This window comes from Melopsittacus undulatus, chromosome 3 (genome assembly GCF_012275295.1).
Source record: "Melopsittacus undulatus isolate bMelUnd1 chromosome 3, bMelUnd1.mat.Z, whole genome shotgun sequence".
Classification (NCBI taxonomy): domain Eukaryota; kingdom Metazoa; phylum Chordata; class Aves; order Psittaciformes; family Psittaculidae; genus Melopsittacus; species Melopsittacus undulatus.
Genome location: NC_047529.1, coordinates 91,875,680 through 91,901,737, shown reverse-complemented (window position 1 = coordinate 91,901,737; position 26,058 = coordinate 91,875,680). Strand labels below are relative to the sequence as shown.

The 26,058-nt window shown below is 35.4% G+C and overlaps 1 protein-coding gene across 1 annotated transcript in view; it reads right to left on the bottom strand.

Annotated features, from left to right (window-relative positions):
• Positions 1–26,058, bottom strand: part of RYR2 (ryanodine receptor 2) — a 363,651-nt gene that overhangs the window by 9,071 nt on the left and 328,522 nt on the right. The window contains exons 88-101 of the mRNA XM_034060766.1: positions 25,867–25,955; positions 24,200–24,328; positions 22,652–22,756; positions 19,810–19,891; positions 17,385–18,688; positions 16,944–17,008; positions 13,447–13,594; positions 12,766–12,852; positions 11,712–11,930; positions 9,411–9,541; positions 8,730–8,772; positions 7,925–8,058; positions 1,797–1,857; positions 478–624 (exon numbers count right to left, since the gene is read on the bottom strand). Coding sequence (XP_033916657.1) covers positions 478–624; positions 1,797–1,857; positions 7,925–8,058; positions 8,730–8,772; positions 9,411–9,541; positions 11,712–11,930; positions 12,766–12,852; positions 13,447–13,594; positions 16,944–17,008; positions 17,385–18,688; positions 19,810–19,891; positions 22,652–22,756; positions 24,200–24,328; positions 25,867–25,955 — 2,744 coding nt within the window. The remainder of the gene's footprint in view (positions 1–477; positions 625–1,796; positions 1,858–7,924; positions 8,059–8,729; positions 8,773–9,410; positions 9,542–11,711; positions 11,931–12,765; positions 12,853–13,446; positions 13,595–16,943; positions 17,009–17,384; positions 18,689–19,809; positions 19,892–22,651; positions 22,757–24,199; positions 24,329–25,866; positions 25,956–26,058) is intronic.

Here is a 26,058-nt window from a genome sequence, read left to right as displayed (position 1 = left end):
CCTGCAAATTGGTATTTCTCTTGCATAGCTGCCAGACCTAAAAAGTTCCCAATCATAAAAATGTCTCCTCACTTCATAGGTAATTAGATAATTTGACAAAACTTCAGGACTATTCTTAATTTCAGATTTCATAGCTTCTGTAGAAAAAGATTTCTTATCATCAAAAAAACTGAGTTTCTCAAACAGTCCTCTAACAGAAACAGCAACTCTCAACTGCACCTACCTTTAGAAGAAATGTGAAAAACATTTTAACAGCAACTTTATGAAACAGTTGCTTGTAACAGTGAGCTACTGTCATACATCCTAGTCCCACTTTCTTATGCTTATAAACACCATTGACTAGTTGCCCCACTAACCTAAGTTCTAAACTTTACAATGAAAGAACAATTCAGTTGTCAATGTGCAGAGCACCTGAGTTAAGTCAGGAAGAAATCTGCCCTGTAAGTAAAAAAGCTGGAAAGAGATGACAGCTGATACCTGTTTACCATTGTGGGTCACTGATGACAGGATAGTTCGTAATGTCTTGAATCCCATTGCAATGTCAAGGAGATGAGCAGCGAAGAAAAAATTGTTGTAATGGCCAAGGACTGACATGGTCATGTACCACGCTAGGTAAAGGAAAGACTACCAGAAAAAAAACAAGTACATCACAAAATAAAACTTCTTGGTTATTATCTTCAATTTAATCCAAAACACTAAGGAAATTGCTTGACTGCTTTTTTCTTTAAATAGAATTCTATTTTTTATTTTTTTTAACATTGAATTTGCTTAAGATCTTTAAGAATTTTCTCTGTGCAAAAATGTAAAATCAGCAAACAAAGCATTCACAAGACATGGTCAAAATTGACATATTCTAAATTTTAGTTTGTAAAAACTAATTTTGAAATTGTCAAGCCCTTATTTTTAAATGTTTTTAATGTATTTTTTTCTGATTTAAATGATTTGTTTATGAATTTCTAACTAATTACATTAAATATTAAATCACAAAGGTGATTAATGACACAAAAAGACTGTAAACAGCAAAAGGAATTTTACAGTTCAAACTAATACAGCTACTATTTAAACATGCAAGTATTATTGAAGTAGTTTACTATTACTACAAATGTTAATTTCATCATTTGTGCTATGATTTTTATTGGAATTACATATTTATAATAGAAATTACATTCCCTCTCTTAAAAAAAAATAAAAGACTAATACTGAACAAGCTCTAACTCTACAGATCATGCTGTCAGTAGACCTGGAGACTTACTGTTCTAGTCTTTCTCATCTAAAGTCAGATTACACTTTCATTCTCCTAGTTCTAATATTGTTTGTTACCCAACCATTTTTTCCACCAGCAATATGAGCTGAGTTAGACAAGCAATAATCGTAAGATTCACAAATTTTCCACATACATTAACTATACCAATCAGATTATGCTCCAGGAATATTCAAGTGTTCATAAGGTTTATGAATAATATGAAAAATGGCAGTTAGAATTTAAATAGTTTTCTAATTCTACAGTGCAGTGCTTGCTTATTGTTTCTGAATAAAGCACATCAGAAGGGGACAGGAACTGACCAAATAGTCTAAAACCTGTGTAACTGGGAGCAGATCTGAGCAATGTCTTTCTAAGCTTCTAAGATTTTTTCATCTATGCAGTAAATTAAATACAATCCAGAGTATTTCATACCTCCCTTTGAAACGCTTTGGGCTAACAAGTGTATATTGCCTTGTAGAAAGTTAATATATACATAAATATGCAGACATATACATACATATATATATACACACACATACTCTGATAAACTTACATTATCAGTGAAAACAACTCCTAATTTCCACATCTGATACTTAACATCAATTGAATTTAGCCTGTAAAAATAAATAAATAAGCTTCATTTTACAACACAAAAAAAATAGCTGATCTATTTCTCCAAAAGCTGAAATACACCAGAATCTTGTTCTAATTCACATTTCACTCTGGAATGAACCCATCAAAAAAAAACAAAAAACAAAACAAAAAAAAACCCAATAAAGAAACAAAAAACCCACCACTGGATTCATCAAAACTAATGCTGATTGATGTCTATAATGTTATCATATGCACACAAGTGAAATGGACTGTCTTTGCAATACATGGAAAAAAAAGAGATTTCTTTTTCCCCATGTTACCCATCTAAGCCTAAAGTCAAAAAGGTCAGAGAATTTGGAACCCAAAATGTCACTTTTATACCATTAGTTATGATAGCATTTTATGATACCTTTGGGTGATACAATTAAATGACATTAAAGACAGACAAAGGAGCCTATATCCTTTGCTTTTCCCACTAGTATCAGGATAAATGTGAATGAGAGAAATGTACATTAAAGGCTCTTGCAGAAAAGGACCTGGAGTTCTTGGTGGACTGCAAGTTAAGCCAGCAACGCACACTCACTGCAAAGTAGGCTAATGGTACTTTGTGCTCCACAAGGAGGATCACTGCCAACAGGTAGGGGAAAGTGACCCTTCCCATCTAATCTGGTACTGGTAAGGTCACACCTGGAATGCTGGGTCCAGGTCTGGGCTCCTAGTTTCTTTCACTTTTCTTTCTTTGTTGTATTAGCCTTCCACTGCTGTCTTCAGCAAACTTTCACATTGTACAGACTAATACTGTAAACTGTTCTCTCCAGGTTTTTGACTTGTATTTCTTTGATTAATACCTTTAAATATTAATCCTCTTATCACCCTATCAACATAAGCAAATATCTCAACTTTAGGCTACATTTTTTGCACTAGAATTAAAACCATTAACACACTTGAAGCACTTTTTTTATCCTCTATGGAGACATGATACAACTTAGCAAAAACAATGTATACTTGACTTTTTCTTTTTGGAAAGGCTTGGATCATCTGTAGTAAATCAACAACAACAAAAAAAACCTAAAAAATCTGGATCATAATTCAGGAGCAAATATAAATAATAGCATGAAAAATGTCATCTGTTCTACTTTTATCCTTAAAATGTGAGTGAATTTAGTTTTCCTAAAGAGAAGAGCTGCTGATAGTAACTAAACAAGTGAAAGTAATGCTGACAGATGCAATACACCTGCCATATATGAATGCATATAGCACTTCAATGCCAGATGTTTATATGGAATTATCTGAAGCTTTAGAAGGAATACCAAGAGTTAAACCCTGGCCTATTGAGGTCTGAATGGGTTGCCCAAGGAAGCTGTGAATGCTCCATCCCTGGCAGTGTTCAAGGCCAGGTTGGACAGAGCCTTGGGTGACATGGTTTACTGGGAGGTGTCCCTGCTCATGGCAGGGGGGTTGGAACTTAATGATCTTCAGGTCCTTTCCAACCTTAACCATTCTATGAGTTTATGATTCTATAGCCAAAGCCACTAACAACATAAAGTTAATAGTTTTGTTTGAATATTACTCTACCAAGGAATACTTTGCCACTCAAATACCAAAATCCTATTTGTATTATATTCTTTGTATTTATTCTTTAATACAATAAAACATTAACACCATTTTTACACATAAAGCTATAAGGCAAAAGAGTCAAGTTGAGTCTCCTGTAAAATAGTAGAAATACTACATTTATATAAATGGAGCTACTAAATTGAAAAAAGCATTAAATCAAACTTAGATCAAGGTCTCTACTCCAAAGAGTCTACAGCCTATTTTAACTGAGAATTCATTTTTGCTTCTGAGGAGTATAAGTCTACTTGAACAAAAAGGGGAAAGCAGAAGAAATTGAGAAGTTTTCTGATTTATGAAAGATTTGACCCTTGTTTTCAAATTTGCCCAAGGCAGGACTTTCGAACATACATTTTGCTTCTATGCAGAAAACGTTTAGATTATACAATAACTCATTCAGGGTCATTTTTTTTGCCCTTTATTCACAGTGAATTATGGTCATTTGCCTCCACTGAACTTTCACAGGCCTATACATTTAGCTCAGAGCAGGGAAAAGAGTATGTTGTATTATTTATGCTCTGTAAAGAAAGAAATAACATATGCATAGAGACTAATGGTGAATTCTAAGGTCTCTTATCTGGTTAAATAAGGTTCAATAGACTTGAGCTTTCTTCTTTTTTAACCATTTTGTTTATTTTATTCCTGGTTTTTTGTTCATTTTTTTGGTTTTGTTTGTTTGGTTTTTTTATGTATGCAAAGGCAACTATCTACTAGGTTAACAAATCAAGAACATATACAGAATCCTAGAATGGTTTGGGTTGGAAGGAACCTGCCATGGGCAGACACATCTCTCACTAGATCAGGTTGCTCAAAGCCACATCCAACCTGACCTTGAACACTGCCAGGGATGGGGCAGCCACAAATTCTCTGGACAACCTGACCTGATCCAGTGCATCCCAACCCTCACAGTGAACTTCTCATGAGGTGACACAAAACTTTTTTAAAGAATGAGAGCCAATCACAGATTTCTAGGCACATTGGTGGCATGGTCAGCAATTGGTTTTGCTTCATTATTCCTCTATGATAGACAGCAACTCTGAAGAAACAAAAGCTTTAGGCTTCATCTAAGTTTCTTCCATGGTGATTCAGTCCATAGTGGGTGACATTTACCATCTGATTAGGATTGCAGAGATGGTATTTGTACAACAAACAAACTACATACACTAGAAAAATTAAAATTACACATTTGGGTTTTTTTCTTTCAACTTTACAAGGATAGAAAGATGCATCTATAACAAAACTTGCATTCATATCTTGAAAGAAATTATTAGAATCAAGCTAGTCCCAAAGGTACCCAAACTATGCTATGCTCCAGATACTACAGAGTACTCAAAGATGAACCTAGATGCTTCCATTTCACCAAAAACCAGGAATGCTTCTTGAACATTCAAATGGCTTCTCCAACAAAGTCTAGCACAGGTAAGAGCTGCTGATACAATTTTCTATAAAAAAAAATGTCCAGCCCCAAATTTTAGTTCGTAAAGAAATCAAAATTCATAGAAAACTGTCCTAGAATGAAAACAACAACAAGAAAAAAGATTAAAAAATGTTAAGAACAGTTTCTCACTCAAATACTGTTCAGTAAAGTATTCAGGTGGCAAAATGAACCAAAACCTCTTGAAATTTTTTTCCAAAATTATTATTGTAGCAATTTCTTATTTTATTCTGACCCAATACCACTCCCTTCTAGTGTCTGACATATTCTTGTGACCACATTCCACCTATTCATTTGTCTCATATATGAAATACCACAAACAGGACTGCTTATGGACAGGACTGTTCATTTTTGCATATCTTAATTTTTAAAGTACAGCTGATATGGATAGCAAAGAAATGATTACATGCATAATACTGCATTGACCTCTTTATTTCTTTTCACTACCTTGATCAAGTAGCAAAAAGACTTAAAAGAGTACAAGATCATACAGAAATTAATCTCTAGAGCTATAAATCAAAAATGAACAATATGGTTTCAAGTTTCTCTTGAAATATCATTATGTGGTATTATTTTAGATTAATTTCCTAGACTGAATGAAATTTGACTTTTGCACTACTGAACAGGTTTTCATACACAGTAGTACTGTAATTGTAGTAGCAGCTGAGTTTAGTAACAGTGAAGGACGGCATGGCATGAGAATGCACAGTCGGAATAAACGACAGGAAAATTCTGAGAAATTGCCTGTGTTATGTTTGGCTGCCACCTGTGCTAGTATTTCATCACCTTTAACAACACCTAGACATTTTACAGCTTCTTTCTTAAGGCCTACTGCATTCAGCTGTTCCAAGTGTAACTTCGTAAGTTTTCAAAAGTTATTCTTCCCTTCAAAAAAACAAAAAAACCCTCGTCAATCAAATGATGCTAAAGTTAACTGGAATCAGAAAACTCTGAACTATTCAGCTTGGATCATTTTAATATTTGTATGTCAGAGCTGTTCAGAGCAGCTTCATGGCATTGCCAGCTTAGGAACAACTATCATTATTTTAATTTCAAACTGAAAAATAGCCTTGCAAAAGTATTTAACCTTTTTCCAAAATGACAGACAAACTAAAACTGGGAAGATTCAGTTTTAATTAGTTGGTTCATTGCATGAACTTTCTTCACAGATATTGCAATTTTCTGTTAAAGGTCCTTTCACATTGCTTCAGGAGGCTAATCTAACAGAGAAAACAGTTCAGAAAGACGACTCATCTTTCTGAAACAATAAGAAAAATAATTAATGAAAATATGATCATTCTTACCAACTAATGAGTTTATGTGTAGGTGTTTAGGAAGATTTTTTGTTAATATTACTATTTATACAATAGAAAGAATCTTTCAGATTAGAAACATTCACTACTTATTACTGAGGCAACTGGGTAGGAAATATTAGAAGTGTTATTGCTCCATGTAGAAATAGTTATGCTAGGCACTGAACATGAACACGGTGATATGTCATAGAAAATGGTTGACCATTATAAAAAGAAAGCACTGAATCAAACCAAACCAGTGAGTTACTGTCTTCCAGTCTTGGAGATACAGCACATACATAGAATAGATTATTACCTTGAGATATCTTACACAAACACTCTGCAAGGATCTACTAGGCTTACAATTCTGTGTATTTCTGTCCTATTTGTTTATTTTCTCACAGCATATTCATCAGTTCTAAATATGGAATGATTTCTCCAGGAAGAACATGAAAGATGGATGAGCTCAGGGTTTGTTGTTTTGTTTTCTTTTTTTTTTTTTTGGGGGGGGGGGGGGCAGGTGGAGAGGTGGGGTTGGTTTTTTGGGTTTGGTTGGGTTTTTTTTTTAGATCAGAAATCTAACAAAAAAATGGCTTTCTTGAGGCCTGATTTTGAAATGACGTATTTTAGCAACCTTCCCTCTGGTCTGTTTTTCAAGAGGATTCACAGAAACACTATTTCAAATTTCTTCCCAAATGTAGTTTTCTTTTTTACCGATAATAAAAGTAATAAAAATACAAAATACTTTCTAACCTGAAGTACTTCATTAAATTTTATGTAGCACTTGCCACAATGCCACAGAGTCCTTTCGGCTCATAACTGTACCTAATTATCTAAATGGACTCCAGGTTTATTTATCAAATGATGGATATTAAAGATCCATCTTTTAAAAAAACAGCCCTTGCTTCAATGCAATTCTTATCTGGTAGTGGTCCCACAGTGTCCACTGTCCCACTGTCATACAATGCTTTCAAAGCCATTAATAAAATGCTGCTTTCAAAGCAAGCTATAAGGAGACACTTCATAGCATTAAAAGTCCTCCTGTTAAAATACCTATTCGAATAACTTATTTTACAATGTAGAACTGGGAAAAGAAAAAATTTGCCTTGCTATACAAAAAACTGTGAATGTCACTTCCATAGGAAGGAAAAGGAACACAATTACTGTAAATGACTACAGGCTATGTTTTAGGTCTGTATCTCAGAGGATAGGCAAATACAGAGTTGGTTAAAAAAAAATTGTAAAAAGATAGGAAGACCTAATCTTCCATCTTCCTAGTTTTTATTGGTCACTATCACTTAAATTTATTCCATCATTTCTTTATAATCAGAACACACAGTGCAAATTTTGCCCATTCTTTCCAGATGAGTAGAACCAAGGAAACTATGAAAATGCATTTCCAGCCCAGTTGTAATGACACTATCAAAACAGTAGGAATGTGATGCATCCAAGTAGCTGTGCACTAAACTATGTGTTCATACATAAAGTACAGTGGAGTCCTTCCTGCATATAGTTGTCTATAATAAAATAAATTCACTATACCATTCAACTTATGTATTGTTTTATCTTCATAGCTATACATAAAACAGCAAGAAGAAAATTCAAAAATTAATGAAAAACCTTGAATGCTTGATTTTAACACACAAAAAAAACCCCAATCCAAAAAATAAACCTCAATCCAAACAAAAAAACCCAACAAAACAAACAAACAAAAATCAGACAAACAAACCAGAAGCAAATGCTTACACAGCAGATAAGGAGCTATCCTTCTTTGGTTTCTTCTTTTCTCGAGCATCACTAAAATCGAGAGCAGCTTTGTCCATTCCTAGTAACTCACTGATCCTGTCACGGCCATAGAACTCACCATATTTATCCATGACCTAAAGTTAGGAGGAATATTCAAGAGAATCAGTTGGGTAGACCAGCTGGTTTTTAGCTTGGTTTCTGAATTCAAAAGGCTTAGCATACACAAACATTTTCATTTCCATCTGTCTCTATATCAGTCAATAATTTATTTTTTTTTTCTGCCCATTTGCAATCAATCCAATTGAGGCAAAAGATGGTGTCAAAGAGAAGCTTTTCCTACTTATTTAGTGAAAACAGGAAGAGGACAGCAAGCAGCCAGAGGGAGAATAACTTAATATCATCACCAACAGAAAAAAAATTACAGTGTGAGGTCACAAAGGAAAGGTATGTTTTGAATATCCTAGCTACATGAAAAGCTCTATTTAAAATAATAATTCTTAGACAGTATTTGACCCCTACTAGTTATTTCATTTAAGAAAAAATACAACAAACAAAAAAAACAACAAACCAAATCAAAATTAAAAAAAAAACTAAATATATTTAATTGGCTTAAAAAGGTTCCTAAAATAACCCTAGTGTCTTGATTAGGAATTTTAGCGATTTTTTTTTCCTTTTAAGAAGTATTTCACATTGAAATATTTGTAAAAAATGTCATAACTTATTAATTAGCTCCACTGAATTATTTTACAATCTTATTTTTGTTAGTTAATTATGCTTCATATGTATTTTTTAAAATAAGCCTTACCTTTCTTTTCACAAATTTGTCCCAGTAGTTATTTGGAAAAGACCTGAAAATTACAGATAAACAAGATTACATTTTAGACAGTCATGAGAAGATGTAGTCGCTACTATGACATCATAAAAATTATAAACATTTAATTTCTAAGAGGCTCTTTGTTGTTGCTATTGTCAGCTAGTCATTTCTAAAGTCACTGGAATGAGCTGCCAACTGACATTCACCCTAACCATCTTAATGTGGCTGACAAAGAGCAGCAAAGCCGATGCCTGCAGACAGGGTTCTAAAGCAGCTGGATCTCACAGTCCCATCAGGCAGAGTCGGGACTTTAAATATGTTCCCTGAGAGCCTTCAACACACACTAAAAGGATGCAAAGCACAGCTCATTTTTGAACTGACAGCAATACAAAATCATAACTCTGCTTGCAAAAAAAAAACAGAAAAAAAGCCTTTTTGTTCTTTCATGGAACAGAGATGATCTTAAAGGCAAAACCCAGGAATTAATACAACTAAAAAATAATATCAAACATTAGCATAATAGATGCCTGAAATTCTTTGCATAGCCTTGCTAGTAATACATCCCCAACTGGTGTTTGTTTCAGACAACATGGATGATCAACTACATAATTGTGGAGATTGAAGAATAATTCCTTGAAAAGCAATAAAGAGATGGAGTAGATGAAAACTCACTGTGTGTTGATTACAAGTCTATCCCACTGTCCCTTAATATCATCTTCTGATGGTTGTTCAGTTATATACAACCCATCAAATTCCAATTTCCTTGCTACTTCCTTTTCTCTCTTAAAAATAACCAGTGGAACCTGCAGTTGAAAACAGTATCAGGAATTATTTAAAATGCACTGACAAGTCTGCAAATTCTTGAGAAAAGCTGGTTGTTATGAAAAATTAAGTATGAGTACTGAACAAAGCAAAAGTAGATTTAAAAAAAGATTAAAAGACTTGACAAGTGAATAGAACACCCCAAAGGTATAGGTGCACAAAGACCTGGTCATCCAAAATCATATAACTACAGTGTACCATACAGCTGTGAAAAGATGGCCAAAACCCCTGAAAAGGGATCCTTCAAATAAAATTTGAAGATCCTTCAGTTCTATGCAGTTATTAGAGCTAGACAAATGAAAGAGAGCTAAAATAAAAATACTTTTAAAATGCTTAGAATTTAGGATCCCACTTTTGGATTACATTTTGATACCCACAGCTGTCAGAGGCTGTCTTTCATTTGTTAAAGAATTCTTGAGGTTTCACAGTGGGAAGCAAAGCAATGGTTTCACAGCACAGAGCAAAGATAGATCAAAAGCAGTAAAAAGAAAAAAACCTTAAATCACTTTCACATTCCCTGTACTTGATTTTTGCTCTGTAGTTCTTTGCCAGCAGTTGAGATGCCTGAGCAGTAAGGATCAGGCTTTTTCCACAAATCTCTTCCATCAGCTGGCTGACATTCAAAGCACACTCCAAGAAGGTGGATCTAACTGGAGTGGATTTTGCTTAGAAATCTCTTACCACAAAAAATAAACCATACCTTTCCCTGGATTATTTCACAGGTCTCAAAAATTCACCCACCTTGCTTTACTCTCCTTGACTGTACTACTAGTCAAGACTGAGCACAAGTATACTGAAATAGTAATTATAAAAATTAGACTGCTCAAGAAACATGGTGATTGCATTAGATACAATAACAACAGTTTGAATCTTATTTTCACACAGCTGAGAAAAACGTAGTGAATTCGAAGCAAAGCAACTTCCAGAAGCAAACATATCATACACAGATATGTAGTTATGAAGATTTTTAATTTTGAAAGCAGCACATCTCCACAGAGAAGAAACTGTAACCATAGTTGGTCTTTTATTCAGGGTTTCAGAATTTGAAATAAGGTAATTCATTATGGCAGATAATGATAAATAAAGTCTTTCCCTTCTGGCTAGAAATGTAGTTTGAAAACACAACATGAGAAAGTAGCATAAAAAGTCATAGTCAGGAAAAAAAGCTACAAGGTGGGAGAGAGAACATCTCAAAAGCCAGAAATCTAAACTTCATGCTGTGTGCCAACCACTGGAACAGGAAAAATGTGTTTTAGTATTTATCAATGTGCAGAGACACTTAAGGTAAAGATTAAAATTGACCGCTTAATGCAGTAATTTATGCAGACCATTTGTCTCAACTACATATGCAGATCATGTCTTTTCAGCATAGAAAAAGTAATATCCATTAAACAAAGAAAAATATTGAGGACCACATAAAAGCTTAATAAAGAAATTATAAGGACAAATTAGCAGCCATATTGCATCGTAGAAAAATTCCATTTAATTTAATACGATCTTGCATTTTGACCTACAGTTTTCGTCTCAGGGGGAATGTAAAAATGGGGGTAGTATATCCCAGATATACTCCTCCCATCTCCAGAGATTTATACCATTTGGTCTTCCTAAATCAGAAGCAGCATTTTAACAGTAAATGTGGCATCTTTATTTCTTACATCTTACATCTTCAGAAAGACATTCCTTTGAAAGATGCTTCAGTTCCTGGCAAAACACTGACTAGTGTTCATACAGAAAAGAAGGCTCAATATGCAGCAGTGGTAGTCCAAAATGCTGCATGCTTTTAAAATGACCCGGTTGACAGACTAGGAATGGAGACACTGTCATCTAGCTTCCTCTGGTCATGGGTATTCACAGCTTGCCTATGACAGTCACAAACTGCTTCTGCTGTAATTGGCTAACATGCCAACAGTGCAAATGCTGATCCTATGGTCCTGTGTCAATACAGCAAATCAGGTTCTGGTCTGTAACTTACTAAATTCCCACATCACAAAACATACAATTTCTATATAGTTTACACTAACAGCAATGTTTCTTTACACAGTCCCTCAAACTGCTTAAATAAAGTTGCTATGATTTTTTTTCATATTTGTAGCACTCAATGGATAAAAAAGTTCAGAGACAGAAGAAAAAGCAGTGATTATTTTTTCTTACTTTCAAACAATAATACCCTATGATGCAGAAGAATGAGATGACTGTGTGTAGGATGGCCAAAATCCTCAGTGTGGGCTCCATATAGCCACTGCTTTCTTCCAGGACGTAATGCACTGCAATGACCCTCTCGTCATCACTTTCCAGGCTGTTCAGCTTGAAACTTTCACCAGTAGATACCACAGGAACTTCCTTTTCTTCTGTTTCAGCAGAAGTGGAGACCTGTTTAGATCACTGAATCTTAATACTGCAGTTCTATTCCTCTGACAGGAGCTTTACACTACTACAATCTAAGTAATGTAACTGAAAACAATGCTAACATGGACAACATAATTGAAAGGAAAATTTTTTTTTTTGCATAAAAAAGTCCACATAGCATACCTCACAGAGACCCTTTAATTTTGTTACAGCAATCTGTGTTAGCATGCATTTTCTTCTTTTTTTTTTTTTTTACTCTCTGCCCACGGTAGCAAATTTGAATCTTGCTGAATGTTATCACCTCAAATTCAAGAAATGACATAACCCTCTAGGAAGAAATCCAGTCAACTCCTGATAATCCCACATGTAGCTCTTATCAGTAGGGGTCTGACAAAAAAGCAGTTTCAGTCTGAAGACTCTAGAGTTGCAGGTCTTGACAAACAAGATCAGTGATATTCTAGGCAGCTTAAGATGATGTGCCTTCTATTTGCTGTACACACCCTCTCAGGGGAGTATAATGGCACAAGAAAATATCTCAGTGGACATGTTTAAGTTGACAGTGAAGGCTGGGCTTGGCTGAGTCACTGTACTGTGAAATGGAACATCTGAGGAATGGGTTTGGCTTTCAGTATGCTGCCTCTGCTGCAGGACAGACCTTTAGAAATAGCTATTTGTGTACTGGAACTCTATTATTACCTCACATAAACACTTTAGCTCCCACACTGTTAGATTTCTGAAGTGGCAGTATGAAGCAGGTACTTAATCTGTTAGACTAGGCAGTTTTACCAGAGTGTACCGCCTACAAAACCTGACTGTTTTTCAGTATACAACTTGAAAAGTAATAGTTTGACAAGTTTACCTTATAGAATAGCAGGATGAAGTTGATGGCAAAAGCAACAAACAATGCCAACATCCTCATATTGTAAAAGTTTCGGGCAAAATAATTCTGAAAATAGAAACAGAACATAAATATACTTTGCTTCATTTCACAGAATCATAGAATGTTTTGGGTTGGAAGGAATCTTAAAGATCATCCAGTTCCAACCCCCTGCCACAGGCAGGGACACCTTCCACTAGACCAGGTTGCTCAAAGCCCTGTAATAATTATTCCACAATACTTATAAGGTTGTTGCATGGTTTGTTTGTTTCCCTTATAGAGCTTTTTTATAGAATTATAAATAGGATAGTTGCCTCTTATGGAGAGACAAATTCTACACGCTCACAAACTGCTGTGAAAATCTGGGCATTTTATTCACATAAAAATGCACATCTGTTTTCCAGTAATGGAAAGGCATCTCTGAAGGTCTACACTTTGGACCATAATTGTCTTCCCAATAATTCATATCATGTCTACTAAGTTATTTGTGTGTTTCTTTTCTCTAATGTTTGAGTTAAACCTTTGTCTTTATGTCCTTTTTACAGATGATGGTGATAGAAATTTAGGTTTATCACAAGTAAATTTGTCTTCACATTGGTAGAATAACGTGGTGGTACACATCCCTGCCAACAGCTAAACACATAGTCTTAGAGAGCAACTTACAAGAAGCTTCTGCTGGTATGCAATAATTTTCTTCCAGAAAGCCGATTCCTGAACTTCCGGTTCTCCATATCTGTGAGTATGAAGTTGTCGTATTTTCTGTTTTCCTTTGTCTTCCTTGGCTTTCTCTTCTTTTTCTCCATCTTCTCCTCTTAGGATACAAATGAAGCCAAAATAACATGTCAAGTTAATAAAATTGTTAAACAAAAATTTAAACCACACCCCAAAAGAGTCCACTGCATCTTTTCGTGATGCATGACACATGCAGTTCACACACCTCAATAAAAAGGGGACATATGTCTCTTCAGTCCAAAGAGCTGGTTAAAGTCTACAGATAATTAAACTTACTGGTTTGGCACCTTGAAGGGAGAATGTTAACTGGCAGGTAATCAACAATATATCAACCTTATTACCCGAGGGTTGCTTCATAATTGTGCAGTTAATACTTGTGCTGACAGATGTCTGTAAGCTGACAGATGTATGTTTGTGTGACTGCCTGTATTTGGCACTCCCCCTCCCCCAACCTTATGCACTTGGAACCACCTGGTTCCCACAAATGCTATAGAAAACCTTAGTTCTTCCATTTATAAATCAAACCTCAATTTTTAAATTTCTGCCAAATGGTGTAATTCATAAGTACTCAGTTCAGGAGCAAACAGGACTAAGAAAGCTTTGAATCATAGAATAGTTAGGGTTGGAAAGGACCTTAAGTTCATCTAGTTCCAACCCTCCCGCCATAAACCATATCACCCAAGGCTTCATCCAACCTGGTCTTGAGCACTGCCAGGGATGGAGCATTTATTACCTCCCTGGGCAACCCATTCCAGTGCCTCATCACCCTAACAGTAAAGAATTTCTTCCTTATATCCAACCTAAACCTCCCCTGTTTAAGTTTTAACCCGTTACCCCTTGTCCTATCACTACTGTCCCTAATGAACAGTCCCTCCCCAGCATTCCTATAGGCCCCTGTCATTGTTTGAGCATGTTTTGAGGGTGTTTGTTCAAGGTTTTTTCCAGCCAGGTGGAGGAGGGGAGGCCGGGAGGAAGGAGAGACAGGACACCTGACCCAGGCTAGCCAATGATGTATTCCATACCATAGCATGTGATGCCCAGGATGGATACTGGGAAAGAGAGGGCTGGAGGAGTGGAGCTCTAGAGGAAAATGGAGGAGGGAGCACATGGTGCTCGGCCAGGCAGGGTGGAGTGTATTATGGGTCGGTGGCTGGTGGGGTGTTGTATTCTTTTCACTTGCTGTTTGCTGTATCATTATTATTTGTAGTAGTAAATGGCAGTAGGGGTTCTGTGTTATGCCTTAGCAATTAAACCGTTCTTATCTCAATCCGTGGGGGCTACATTCTTTGGATTTTCCTTCCTAACTCTCCGGGAGTTGGGGGACTTGGTTTAAACCTCGACAGCCCCCTTCAGAGACTAGAAGGTTGCTATGAGGTCTCCATGCAGCCTTCTCTTCTCCAGGCTGAACAGCCCCAACTTTCTCAGCCTGTCTTCATATGGGAGGTGCTCTAGCCCACTGATCATCCTCGTGGCCTCTTCTGGACTTGTTCCAACAGTTCCATGTCCTTTTTATGTTGAGGACACCAGAACTGCACACAATACTCCAAGTGAGGTCTCATGAGAGCAGAGTAGAGGGGCAGGATCACCTCCTTGGACCTGTTGGTCACGCTCCTTTTGATGCAGCCCAGGATACAGTTGGCTTTCTGGGCTGTGAGCACACACTGAAGCCGGCTCATGTTCATTTTCTCATCGACCAACACCCCCAGGTCCTTCCCCACAGGGCTGCTCTGAAACTTTTCTCTACCCAGCCTGTAGCTGTGCCTGGGATTGCTCCGACCTAGGTGTAGGACCTTGCACTTGGCATGGTTAAACTTCATGAGGTGGGCATCAGCCCACCTCACAAGTGTGTCAAGGTCCCTCTGGATGGCATTCCTTCCCTCCAGCGGATCAACAAAACTATACAGCTTGGTGTCATCGGCAAACTTGCTGAGAGTGCACTCAATCCCACTGTCCACGTCACTGACAAAGATGTTAAACAAGACCGGTCCCAACACCGATCCCTGAGGGACACCACTCGTTACTGGTCTCCAGCTGGACATTGAGCCACACAACTCTTTGTGTGTGCCCATCCAGCCAGTTCTTTATCTACCAAGTGGTCCACCTATCAAGTTGATGTTTCTCCAATTTAGAGACAAGGATGTCATGTGGGACAGTGTCAAACTTGACAGCATTTGATGTGTGATTATTAGGGTGCTGCCCAATTCTAGAAAGCATAGTTAGGGGGCTGCACTCTCCAAACACATGATCTAAGGAATGATGAATCATCTTAGAAGTTAATTTGACGTGGCAGCATGATAGATGAAAGGATCACAGAAGTCCATTCAAAGCTAAAGCAGAGTCAGAGGTAACATAGAAGTTACATTATTAATTTCTCTATACCTATCTACAAACAGAATAGGCAATGTCCTAAGCCACTTCTCTTACTAAATACACTCTTACTAAAATTCACTTTTCAAGTGAAAGTTTGTCTTATGTCAGGAGTGGCTTCAGGGCAGGTAATAGTGTCAGGCACTGCAATCACCACAGAGAACACAGGTATGACTGCAACTCACACAGTCAAGCTGAGCAATACAAAGTGAAATGATCTTCAAAAGCCAGCAAGACTTCACAAAATTATACTGAGTTAGAAATTTGCTGTATTGATTAGCAAGAAGAGCTTTTGTTATGGGCAAGTATCATCCCACAAGAGCAATAAGGATGAAAGTTAAGACAAAGGCACCCACTTAGAATTTTGACAGTGATGTATCAGCTGCAAGCAGTGTACAAATACCAGAATCATACATGTATCAGAAACCATAAAATACAGGGAAGGAGCGCCATATATTTTACTGGTTAAAACCAAGCACTATGTTTTACTTTCCACTCTTTTCATTCTGAACTAATCTCATTAACATTAATTTTTAATGTATCCTAAAAAGTTTAGAATTATTATTTATCAAATGCTAGCACTAGTTCTTCATAAAGACGTGAGAGTATTCAGTAATTCACTAAAATTATATTGGGATATGAAGATTTTGCAAAATCCAAATAACTTGAAATAGGTTGTAGTGAATGGGAGGGGCAAAAAAGATTTGCTCTCTACCACTGATGGATAAAAAGTGTCAGGCACTCAGGTGCTCTTACAATTTTTCCAAGAGTTTTTCTTCTATCAGACTTGCCAAGAAAAAAACAACCAATTAAAATTTGAAACTAAAAGAAACTAAATTGATATTAGAAAATAAATTGCTGGAAGAGGGAAATTCATAAAATCTCAGTGTGATGCTATTTACATGCCATTTCCTTGCAAATGTGCATGGATGTGGATGCGGGTTCAAAATCCTAACTGTGGAACATGAATGGACACAAAATCAAAGGCAAAGAAGTAAATCAAGATGGGTTTCTCTGTGAAAGAAACATTTCATAGGATCAGAGGTTAAAGTAATACATACTCTGCTTTTTCAGGTTCAGATTTTGTTTCTTCCTTTTCTTCCTTTTCATCTTCTTTCACTTGCTCCTACAGAAAATCAGATTAAATAAAAGTGTCTAAACTATTATTCAAGTACACTGTTAGTTAAAAGGATACCCAGAGTGCAAAATGTTAGGCTTTTTGTTAAAAAAAACACAACAAAAACCAAACAACAATTGAAACCCTGAAAGAAGATGATCCTCTGATTTACATGAATGAAGACACATTTTAACACTGAATCAGAAGGCATTTGTGGCAATTCAAATTTAAGAAAACAGAGAGAGTAAACATCAGTAATTATGGTTGATTACTTAAAAAACATGTCACAAAACTGAGAAAAAAACACAAATGCAAATTGTGTTTCAAAACTACAGCTAACATATGAAAGAGAGAAACACACAGCAGAAATAAAAAATACAGTTACCTGGACTTTTTCCTGCACTTCAGGCATTGGAGCTATGGATGGAGTGCCCAGTAAATCACTCAGACCAGCATTCGGATTGTGAGGGATCAATTTGTACTGTCCACCTTCTCGTTTCAAATCCAAACCAAATATATCTGAGAGTAGATCACTCTCATCTGACAGAGTTCTCAGATCTGTCAAGTCTTCTGTTGGCAATACAGCTTCTGTTGGCTTCCTCTCCCCCTCTTCTCCTTCCCCACGCACCTCATCCTGAGTGGGATCTGGCATATTAGCTAATAGCTCAGCAACCTTGATTTTCTTTGCTCCTTCTACTAGGCTTCCTCCAAGCAGCAAACTGCATATGATGCGAAAGAAGCCCCGGACAACACTACAAGCAAAATGTAGTAAGCCCATCAAAATGCTCCAATAGGAAGAAAACAAAGCCATGACCATGTCCTTCATGGTCATTTTCTTCACTTTTTTCATCTGTTTCTTTAGGCTCTTCATGGTGAGCATTTTCATAAGAGTCATTAGATTATGTTTAAGTGCTACTAATGCTGACTTCATGGTCACAAGAGAGAAAAAACCCATTCTAGGATCCTGTTCCTCAGGCTTATCTTTCTCATTCTCCTCTTTATTTGCTGACCTTTCATTTAGATCTGATTCAGAGATCTGGGCAGCCAGTTGCATTTCAAAGATGGTATCCTCACAGAAATTAACAAAAAGCTCCATTTTTTCTTTCTCCCCGCCTTCATTTACAACATCAAATATAAATTGTCTCTTTGACTCTTTCACCTGAGGTTTCTCCCACTGAGTCCGACTCGACTCACTTATTTCAAAATAAACTCGTTCAATGCGCTTTGCACTGCCCATGATTTCTATGCGCCCAAGGAACGGCTGAAAGTAATTCAGCACACTCTCTGACAGTTCAAGAAAAGTTTGCAAGCGGGTATCATGGGGCATGTGTTCTGACAGGTTGGTCAGGAGAACAGCAACATTGAAACCAATGTCTTTGGCAGGTTCATGGAATCGTTTCACAAACTCCTCATAGTCCAGAGTCTCATTCTCATCTGTTTCAGCACATGACAGCAGAAACTCAGTTTCAGACTGCGTGTAATGCTTATGGCTTTCCATTGCCTTGTGAAAATCCCTCTTTGAAATTATCCCTTTACCATCAGGGTCATATTCTTTGAATGCATCAGAGGAAGTCAAATCCTTCAATTTTAAGAACATATCAAAAAACTTCAGAATCATCTCCACATTGTTGGATGATTCCACAAGCATATCAACCATCTGCTTGCCAATAGTTCCATTCACAACATTACCTATATGCAATGACATAAAGTTAGAGATACTGATGGCAGTGAATGTTTTAGCAAAGAAAAGTAAATAATAATCAGTACTGAAATAAGCAAACAAGTAAGAATGATAAACTACTGGCTAACACACTCCCATGAGAAAGCTAGCAATGAAATCAGAAATCTCTTACTAATAAAACTACCCTAAGACATGGAAAAAACGTAAGCGAATAATATTAGCCATTAAGGAAAAGGAAAACTAACAAGCCTTACATAAAGACATCCATTACATTTAATATAGTACTAAATGTGAGAGAGCATAGTGTGAATTTTACTATAGGGCAGCATAGACAGAATGAGTGTCATATTTCTTAGGATGAGTAGCTCTGTAGGTTGCTGGTGAAACACAGCCTAAAACACTAAGAATTTAATTTGCTTCTCCATGACCTTCCAGCAGAAAAGCAGCAGCGATGCATGCTACACTGCAATCTATGCTGCATTTCCTGCCCTTTTAAGTTCTCTCAAGAAAATATATGTGATAGGATACATGTAAGAAGCAAAACAGATCTCTGGATCACCTATATGTATGTCTGGTTATTCTAGTATTGGAAACAGTAATACAGTACCATAAAGGAGATAAAGAAATAGTAGTATTTCTTGACAGTAAACACATTCTCTGGGGAATCATAATTTTGTGTATTACCTGTAAAGGACCTTGAACTTTGTCACTAGACAAATCAAAGCCTGTACTTTATGGCTAAAATCACTATGAAAATAAATGCAATATAGTAAAGGTGTTAACAAAACTATTGAGAAATGGTTCAGTTCCTACAACTCAGAATTACAACTTCAATAGTAAACAAAACTTTTCACCTAAGCCAAAAGAGAAGCCAGTTAATGGAAACAAAGTAAAATTTCTGCCAGGGCTGGATTTTAACCAGTTCTGGCACTCAGGATTAACGTAAACTGTATCAACTATACTACATAAATCTCACAATTACTTTAAGACTGAACAACTCTTCTCACAATTGAGACATAAAAATTAAAAAGGAAGATAGAGCATTATCTGTCACATAAATAAAATCACAAAAGCTAAAAACTTTTCTCAAACAACTTCTAAAGAGGATTTCACATTAAATTTTAACTACCTTCCAGCATAGACAGCAACATGACAACCATATCTTTCTGAAGATCCATTAATTCCTTTAGTAATTCAATTTGACTTGAATCCTAAATAATGAACACAATATATGAAATGAGATAGCTGTTCACTTCTTTGACATTTATATACATGCATGCATATTTCATCTGTAAAAATGAGGCACAGAAACTAAACTAGTGGTGCCAAAGCTGGTAATACAGTGAAAATCTATTTAATTGCTTGATTCCTTATAGTACATTTACAGGATCAAATATTTACATGACCATCTGTTTAGAAGAGAGTCATTCAATAAAGTGAAAACTGCAGGTGATGAAAAAATTTAAAGCAATAATTGCATATGTCAAGCTCACAGATGATGCTTCTGTAATGTATCATGTCAGCTTAAATATTATCACTATTGGTGTAATCAAGTTTACAACTATGAAATGTAAAAACAATGGCAACAGCACATACAGCTCAAAGCATAACATGATTCAAAGTGAGCAATTCTATTATAGACCAATGAACTACTTTGGAAGAAAAATTAAATAAAAATCAGCATATTAACTAATAACATTCCATTATTATTTCATTAAATAGACTTTATATTAATTCCTTTATCTTTTTTTTTATCTCACTGGGCTTACCAACTTTACTATTTCCTTTGCCGATGATTTCAACCTGGAATCTATCTGGATAGATTTATTCAACTAGTTAATTTCTTCCCCTGTGATACATGGCTGCATCATGATATTGATAAGGCATACCTAGCATTGCTGGAATTCGGTGACTAGTACAACAAACTAAAGGCACTCTACGGCAATTTGGATCTTGGACTGAAAACAGCACAATCTGGAAATAATGATTTCCAAGTGATTTGTCTTGTAAGTTTTCATTATATGTCTTCTTTCTTTAACAGTTCCTTACAATCCAAAGGTTCTTTATCATTTAAATTGGAAATTTTACTTTCATTTTCCACCTTACAGAGAATTCTTAAGAAGTATTAGCAGTATCGCCTTGTTGCTTCCTTGTACAAGACTAGAGAAGGAAAACTGAAAAAAAACCCAAAACCAACAAACAAAACACTAAAAACCAACAACAGAAAACAAACAAAACCCAAACAAAGCAATGATTTAGCTCTGTTCCTTTTTAAATCTTGTTTCAAATACTCTCCAGAAGTGCTCTAGAAACTCCCTATGTAAAACAAAACCCAAATACTTAGCCTAGATAGCCCTCTTAGAGAAAAAAGCCATATGGCAATTCCTTATAAGTCCATTTAGCCCCACCCTACACTTTTGAAAAAACAGTATTTCAATAGAATCTGAAAAGCTTATTGATATATTCTTGCAATAAATTATAAATGAACAAAAGAATCCATGTCTATTCTGGTCTTTCTTGACACTGTTTATCATACATTTGGAGTGGACTATGTTTCTGTCATCACGCAGAACAGCATGATTAACTCCATACACAATGGATGTTGTTGTGCAAAGCTTCTTGCTTTTCTCTGAAGTGGCAGGATAAGCATCATTATTCTCTAGATGCAGTAATCAAAAGATGCTATGAAGCCACTCTGGGCACAGCTATGACTATAAACTTTGAATTACTGTAAAAACAAATCTTGCCAATAGTCACATATTTATCAGTCAACACAGAGCTACCATGTATTTGACTCATTGTCACTAAATACTTGGATACCGTTTTCCATGTTGCTTGTGATAGAGGAAGAGAGCATAACAGTCACCACTGTGGCCTACCCTAACATTTGCTATTTTTTCAATTCTTGAAATAACAAAGATGTACCAAAAGCAGAAAAATATCTACAGGCACTCAAAAATATACTGAAGGAGAAAACCAATGTATCACTATTGAAAATCAGATCTCACTGTGATGAAATTTCCTGGAAGAAGACCTGCATTTAGTTGTAAAGAATGAGAAGTATACTTGTAGCACAAAGTCTATAAATCAAAGCAACTGGCCTACTTTCAGCCATGCAGTCCCAAGAGCAGGAAGGAATCATTTGAGCAAGACCACTTTAATTTATGCAAAGAGCACTCATATGGATACATTTGGAGCCAAATAATGAAATCTAAAAACCTCAGAGACTTCAGAGTTCTACTGCTTAAAAATAACTAAAACCTTTAGAAGCTTATGACACTTTTCTTTGAGAATGTTAAATTATGTAAAAATTTAGAATACTACATTCAGTTAAGATATGTAATTCTTTGAAAATGTAATAACTTGAAAAATGCACTGCTTAAAGATAGGATTCTTCTTACCTAATTTTAATACTCTAAAGAGCTATCTGTGCTAGTCCCCTACACTATTTCTATTGATTATTAAATGAGCACTCACATACAAAAGCAATACAGCTATTCTAAGGTCTCATTATTCTCTTTTTCAGCTAAGAGTCAAAAAGGCTTAGATGCAGACATGGTTTGAGATAGAGTTCACTAAGGATGAACTAGGGGTCAGTGCAGGATACATCAATGAAGATGGGTCCTGCATACAAGGCTCACATACAACTTCAGAAAACACTGTGACAGAACTTTGGTATGAAAGGCAGAAAATGATAGCTCTTCCTGAATATTGGCAAGATACTTCATTTGCAGTTTGAGCTGATCAGCTTCGTGCCTTTGGCCAGTAGTTCAATTATAGGCCTGTTATTCATACCCCCTACAATTTTTGTAATTTGCTCACTCAACAATATTGTATTTTATCACCTCTGTTTTTTATTCTTCCTCATATTTCCGCTTATTAACTGTTGTTATTAATGACTCAAACATATTAACAAGTCTGTTTATCTTTTATTAGTAACTTAAAATGGAAAATGTAAAATAAAAAGATACCTGAGACAGCTTCATCTGCATGTGGGCAAACACATGAAGAAAACCAACTACAGCATCCCATAGCCTGCTGTGTGCCAGACTTTGCTGATTCCCAGTACATGGGCCCTATTGTTCAGGAAAAAAAGAAAAAAAGCAGAATTTATTTGTAAGAAACTCAACAAAACCAGTAAGGAAGATACACAGGTAGTGTATCTGTATCTCAGGTCTGTCCTTTTGAAACCACTATGAAAAATATATCAGATATAAAATTATCTATTTAATAATACCACTGAATGTAAACAATCCCTATTCATAATAACCATTCTGCCTCTGTTTTAGCAAAGTCCCAATTTACTAATTCAGAACCACAAAAAGTATATCTGCCTGCAGCTTTAAACTGCAAATGCTAAAGGGGTATAGATCGTCCAGCTGGTTCTTCCTTATATATTCTGTAAATCAGGAATAACTTTATAGAAGGTTAATGCAAAATTGGCATAAGTTATTAGAGAATCAAACTTCTGATTTTTTCCTCCAATATATTCTAGCTGTTATAGGCAACACTGCTAAGGAATTTTTCATAAAATTCCAACTTCTGAATATCATAGAATCATAGAATAGTTAGGGTTGAAAAGGAATACAAAAGCTTTTGAAGACTGAAAGGATAATCTTTATCAGCTAACACCACTATTTTTCAATTCTCAAACATGTGTGCACTAAATACATGTATGTACTATATATAAACTGCCTCTACTCATATTTATTCAGTCTTATCCCCTCCCCTATCATCCTTTTTGTCTTCATGAATTATAAGATACTATTTTCATAATAATGATCTTCATTTAAATGAAAACAGTATAATAGACACCTAAGTCTACTGAGATTCCTCTAACCTGCCTATTATTTAATATTGTAATATTGTAATACTGTAATATTGTTGACTGATTTACATGAAGAACAAATTAAGTATTAAATTATACTGAATTCCTAAGATGTCATGGAAGAACTGCAATATTGATATTTTGATAGAATGATGCCACTCTTATTTATTACGGGGTCTACCTCATGTACCTCTCTCTGATTCTCAAATGTAATGTGTGATTTCGTTATTTCAAACACAGCACTGATGCCTTATAAAAACCTTACTCCTGAGACAGACTACAATATAATGTTCTGTTGACTACACAGCTGTTATGTTTTGTATTGACCTTAGTTCCTCAATGGACTAAAAGTGAAGATTTTAAAATAGGTAATGCTACTGCAGTTTAGACCAAATTAAAACAAAACAAGTAAATTGTATTGTCTTGCATACAACAAAAAGTTGATTATATAAGATATATAATATATATAATATATATAATAACAATAAATCTGATAAAATTGCTAGGATTCCAAAAGAGCAATGACAGCTATGTTCCAAACTTCACTAACTTCACTTTCTATTTAAACAAATGTAATAAAAATTATCTTAAAGCACACATGCATTTATATTATGTTTCTATGCTATATCTTCAAGCCAAAAGTATGATTAATTTTTTTTGAATAAGTAAAATTCCAATGAATCTAATTTACCTGGATATACTCTGTCAGAGTATTGAAAACTTGTTTTGCAACCTGAATGGCTTTGGAAAAATTTCGTTGTCCTTGCTCATCAATAACATCCTTCCCAGAATAGTACCAATAGAAATCACTAATGGATTCCTAAAAATGGTCGTGAAAAGCAAAAAGAGATTATATAATCAAACTGCCTCTAACTGTTTATTCATTAAGCTAAGAAAAATAACAGTAGATAGCATTCTAGTTCTAAAATGTGCTTAGCTTATAAAGCTTTTAAATGTCCCCCAACAACTGTCAAGTATTACTTCATGAATTACGGTTTCATCTCAAGGGAATCAATAGGAAATCAAATAAACCAAATAAATAATTTAAAACCCCCACAGCAAACATTACATAAAAATTAGATCTGTTGTTATCTGCTCTTAGAAATACAACCACCTGCATTCTGAAAAGAAGTACTCAATAGTACTGCCATGTTGCATGCTATATGCTGTTCATTAAACAATCTTTCTTTATACTCTGTGCTTGACACCTAGTCAATGGTGGTAACAAATACTGCTTTTTGTGCATGGTTTCTCTTCCCATCTTCCCCAAAAGTGAGCTTATTAAAATTTCAACAAAGTAAGCAATTCAATGAAAATAACTGTATTGTCCCTACAACTTCTACAAAATGCATAAGGATAAAAAGCAGCACTGATAAAAAGCAGCAACTTAAACCTACCAATTTCCAAAGCCTGGAATTCTCAGACTAAATAAATGAATGGCTAAAGGGAAAACTTAACCAGATAAACTACAAAACCACAACAATGCATACTATGATGCACAGTGATTTTCAGAAATATGAAACTAATAGGTAAAAAATATTATTTTTTATCTCAAAATATGTTTTTGTGCCTTTCACATGCTCCAATCTAGAAACAAATTAAATATTTTTACATTACTTTCTACTGACCTGTGACAATGTAATGTGTTCATATTTAAAGATAGGGAGAAAATTCAAATCAGAGGGTTAAAGGGTTTTTTAATCTAGCCCTCTGCTTTTTTTTTTTTCTTCTTGCCCTTTTCTTCCCCTCATTAGAAAATAATGCACTGTACTTATCCTTCACTCCATACCATCCCACAACTATCCATACAGCAGCCCAGTGTTCAGACCAAATCAGAACACGGATGAAAAAGCAGTTGGCTGAAGCTTAACTTGAACAATTTGAAACATTTTTCAGCCACAGGGCAGTCTCAGTCACCAACTGGCTAACGGTATTCACTGATACACTTAGCATTTACCTTCCTCTGCTCTCCATTGCATTCTTGCGTATAATAGCTGCAATAAATCTTTCTCACTTTTTTTTCCTTTGACTTTCACAGTAAAAAACAAGTCTTCAAGAACTGTAACCAGTAGAGATTTATAGTCTTCACCTCAAGATGGTCTACAGTCACCAGAATAAATGTTATGACAAATAAATGTGCTCCTCTAATAAAATGGAACATTTTATGATAAGGATGAAGTTTGATTTTGCTGCAAACATTAATAGCTGAAGAAAATTCCATAGAAATTATGTAATTTGGAATTTCCATATACAAACTTCTGCCTTATGATCAAAATAAGTACTTTTTAAAAAAGGTAAATATCGTATAGACGCAAGTCATTATTGTTAGCTACTTAATTAGTGTGCAAGCTAACCTACCTGAACTCTTAATAAGTAATCCACAGTGGAAATGATAATATTAACAGTTGTGTTGTTACCAGTCTGAGTTCTCAGGTAATTCTGAAAATCTAAAAATTCAAATAAAATTTTATATTTATTTAAGTGTTAAAGACTTACAAAACTATTCCTGCAAATTAATTCTAATTTAACATGATCTAAGAAATTATACCT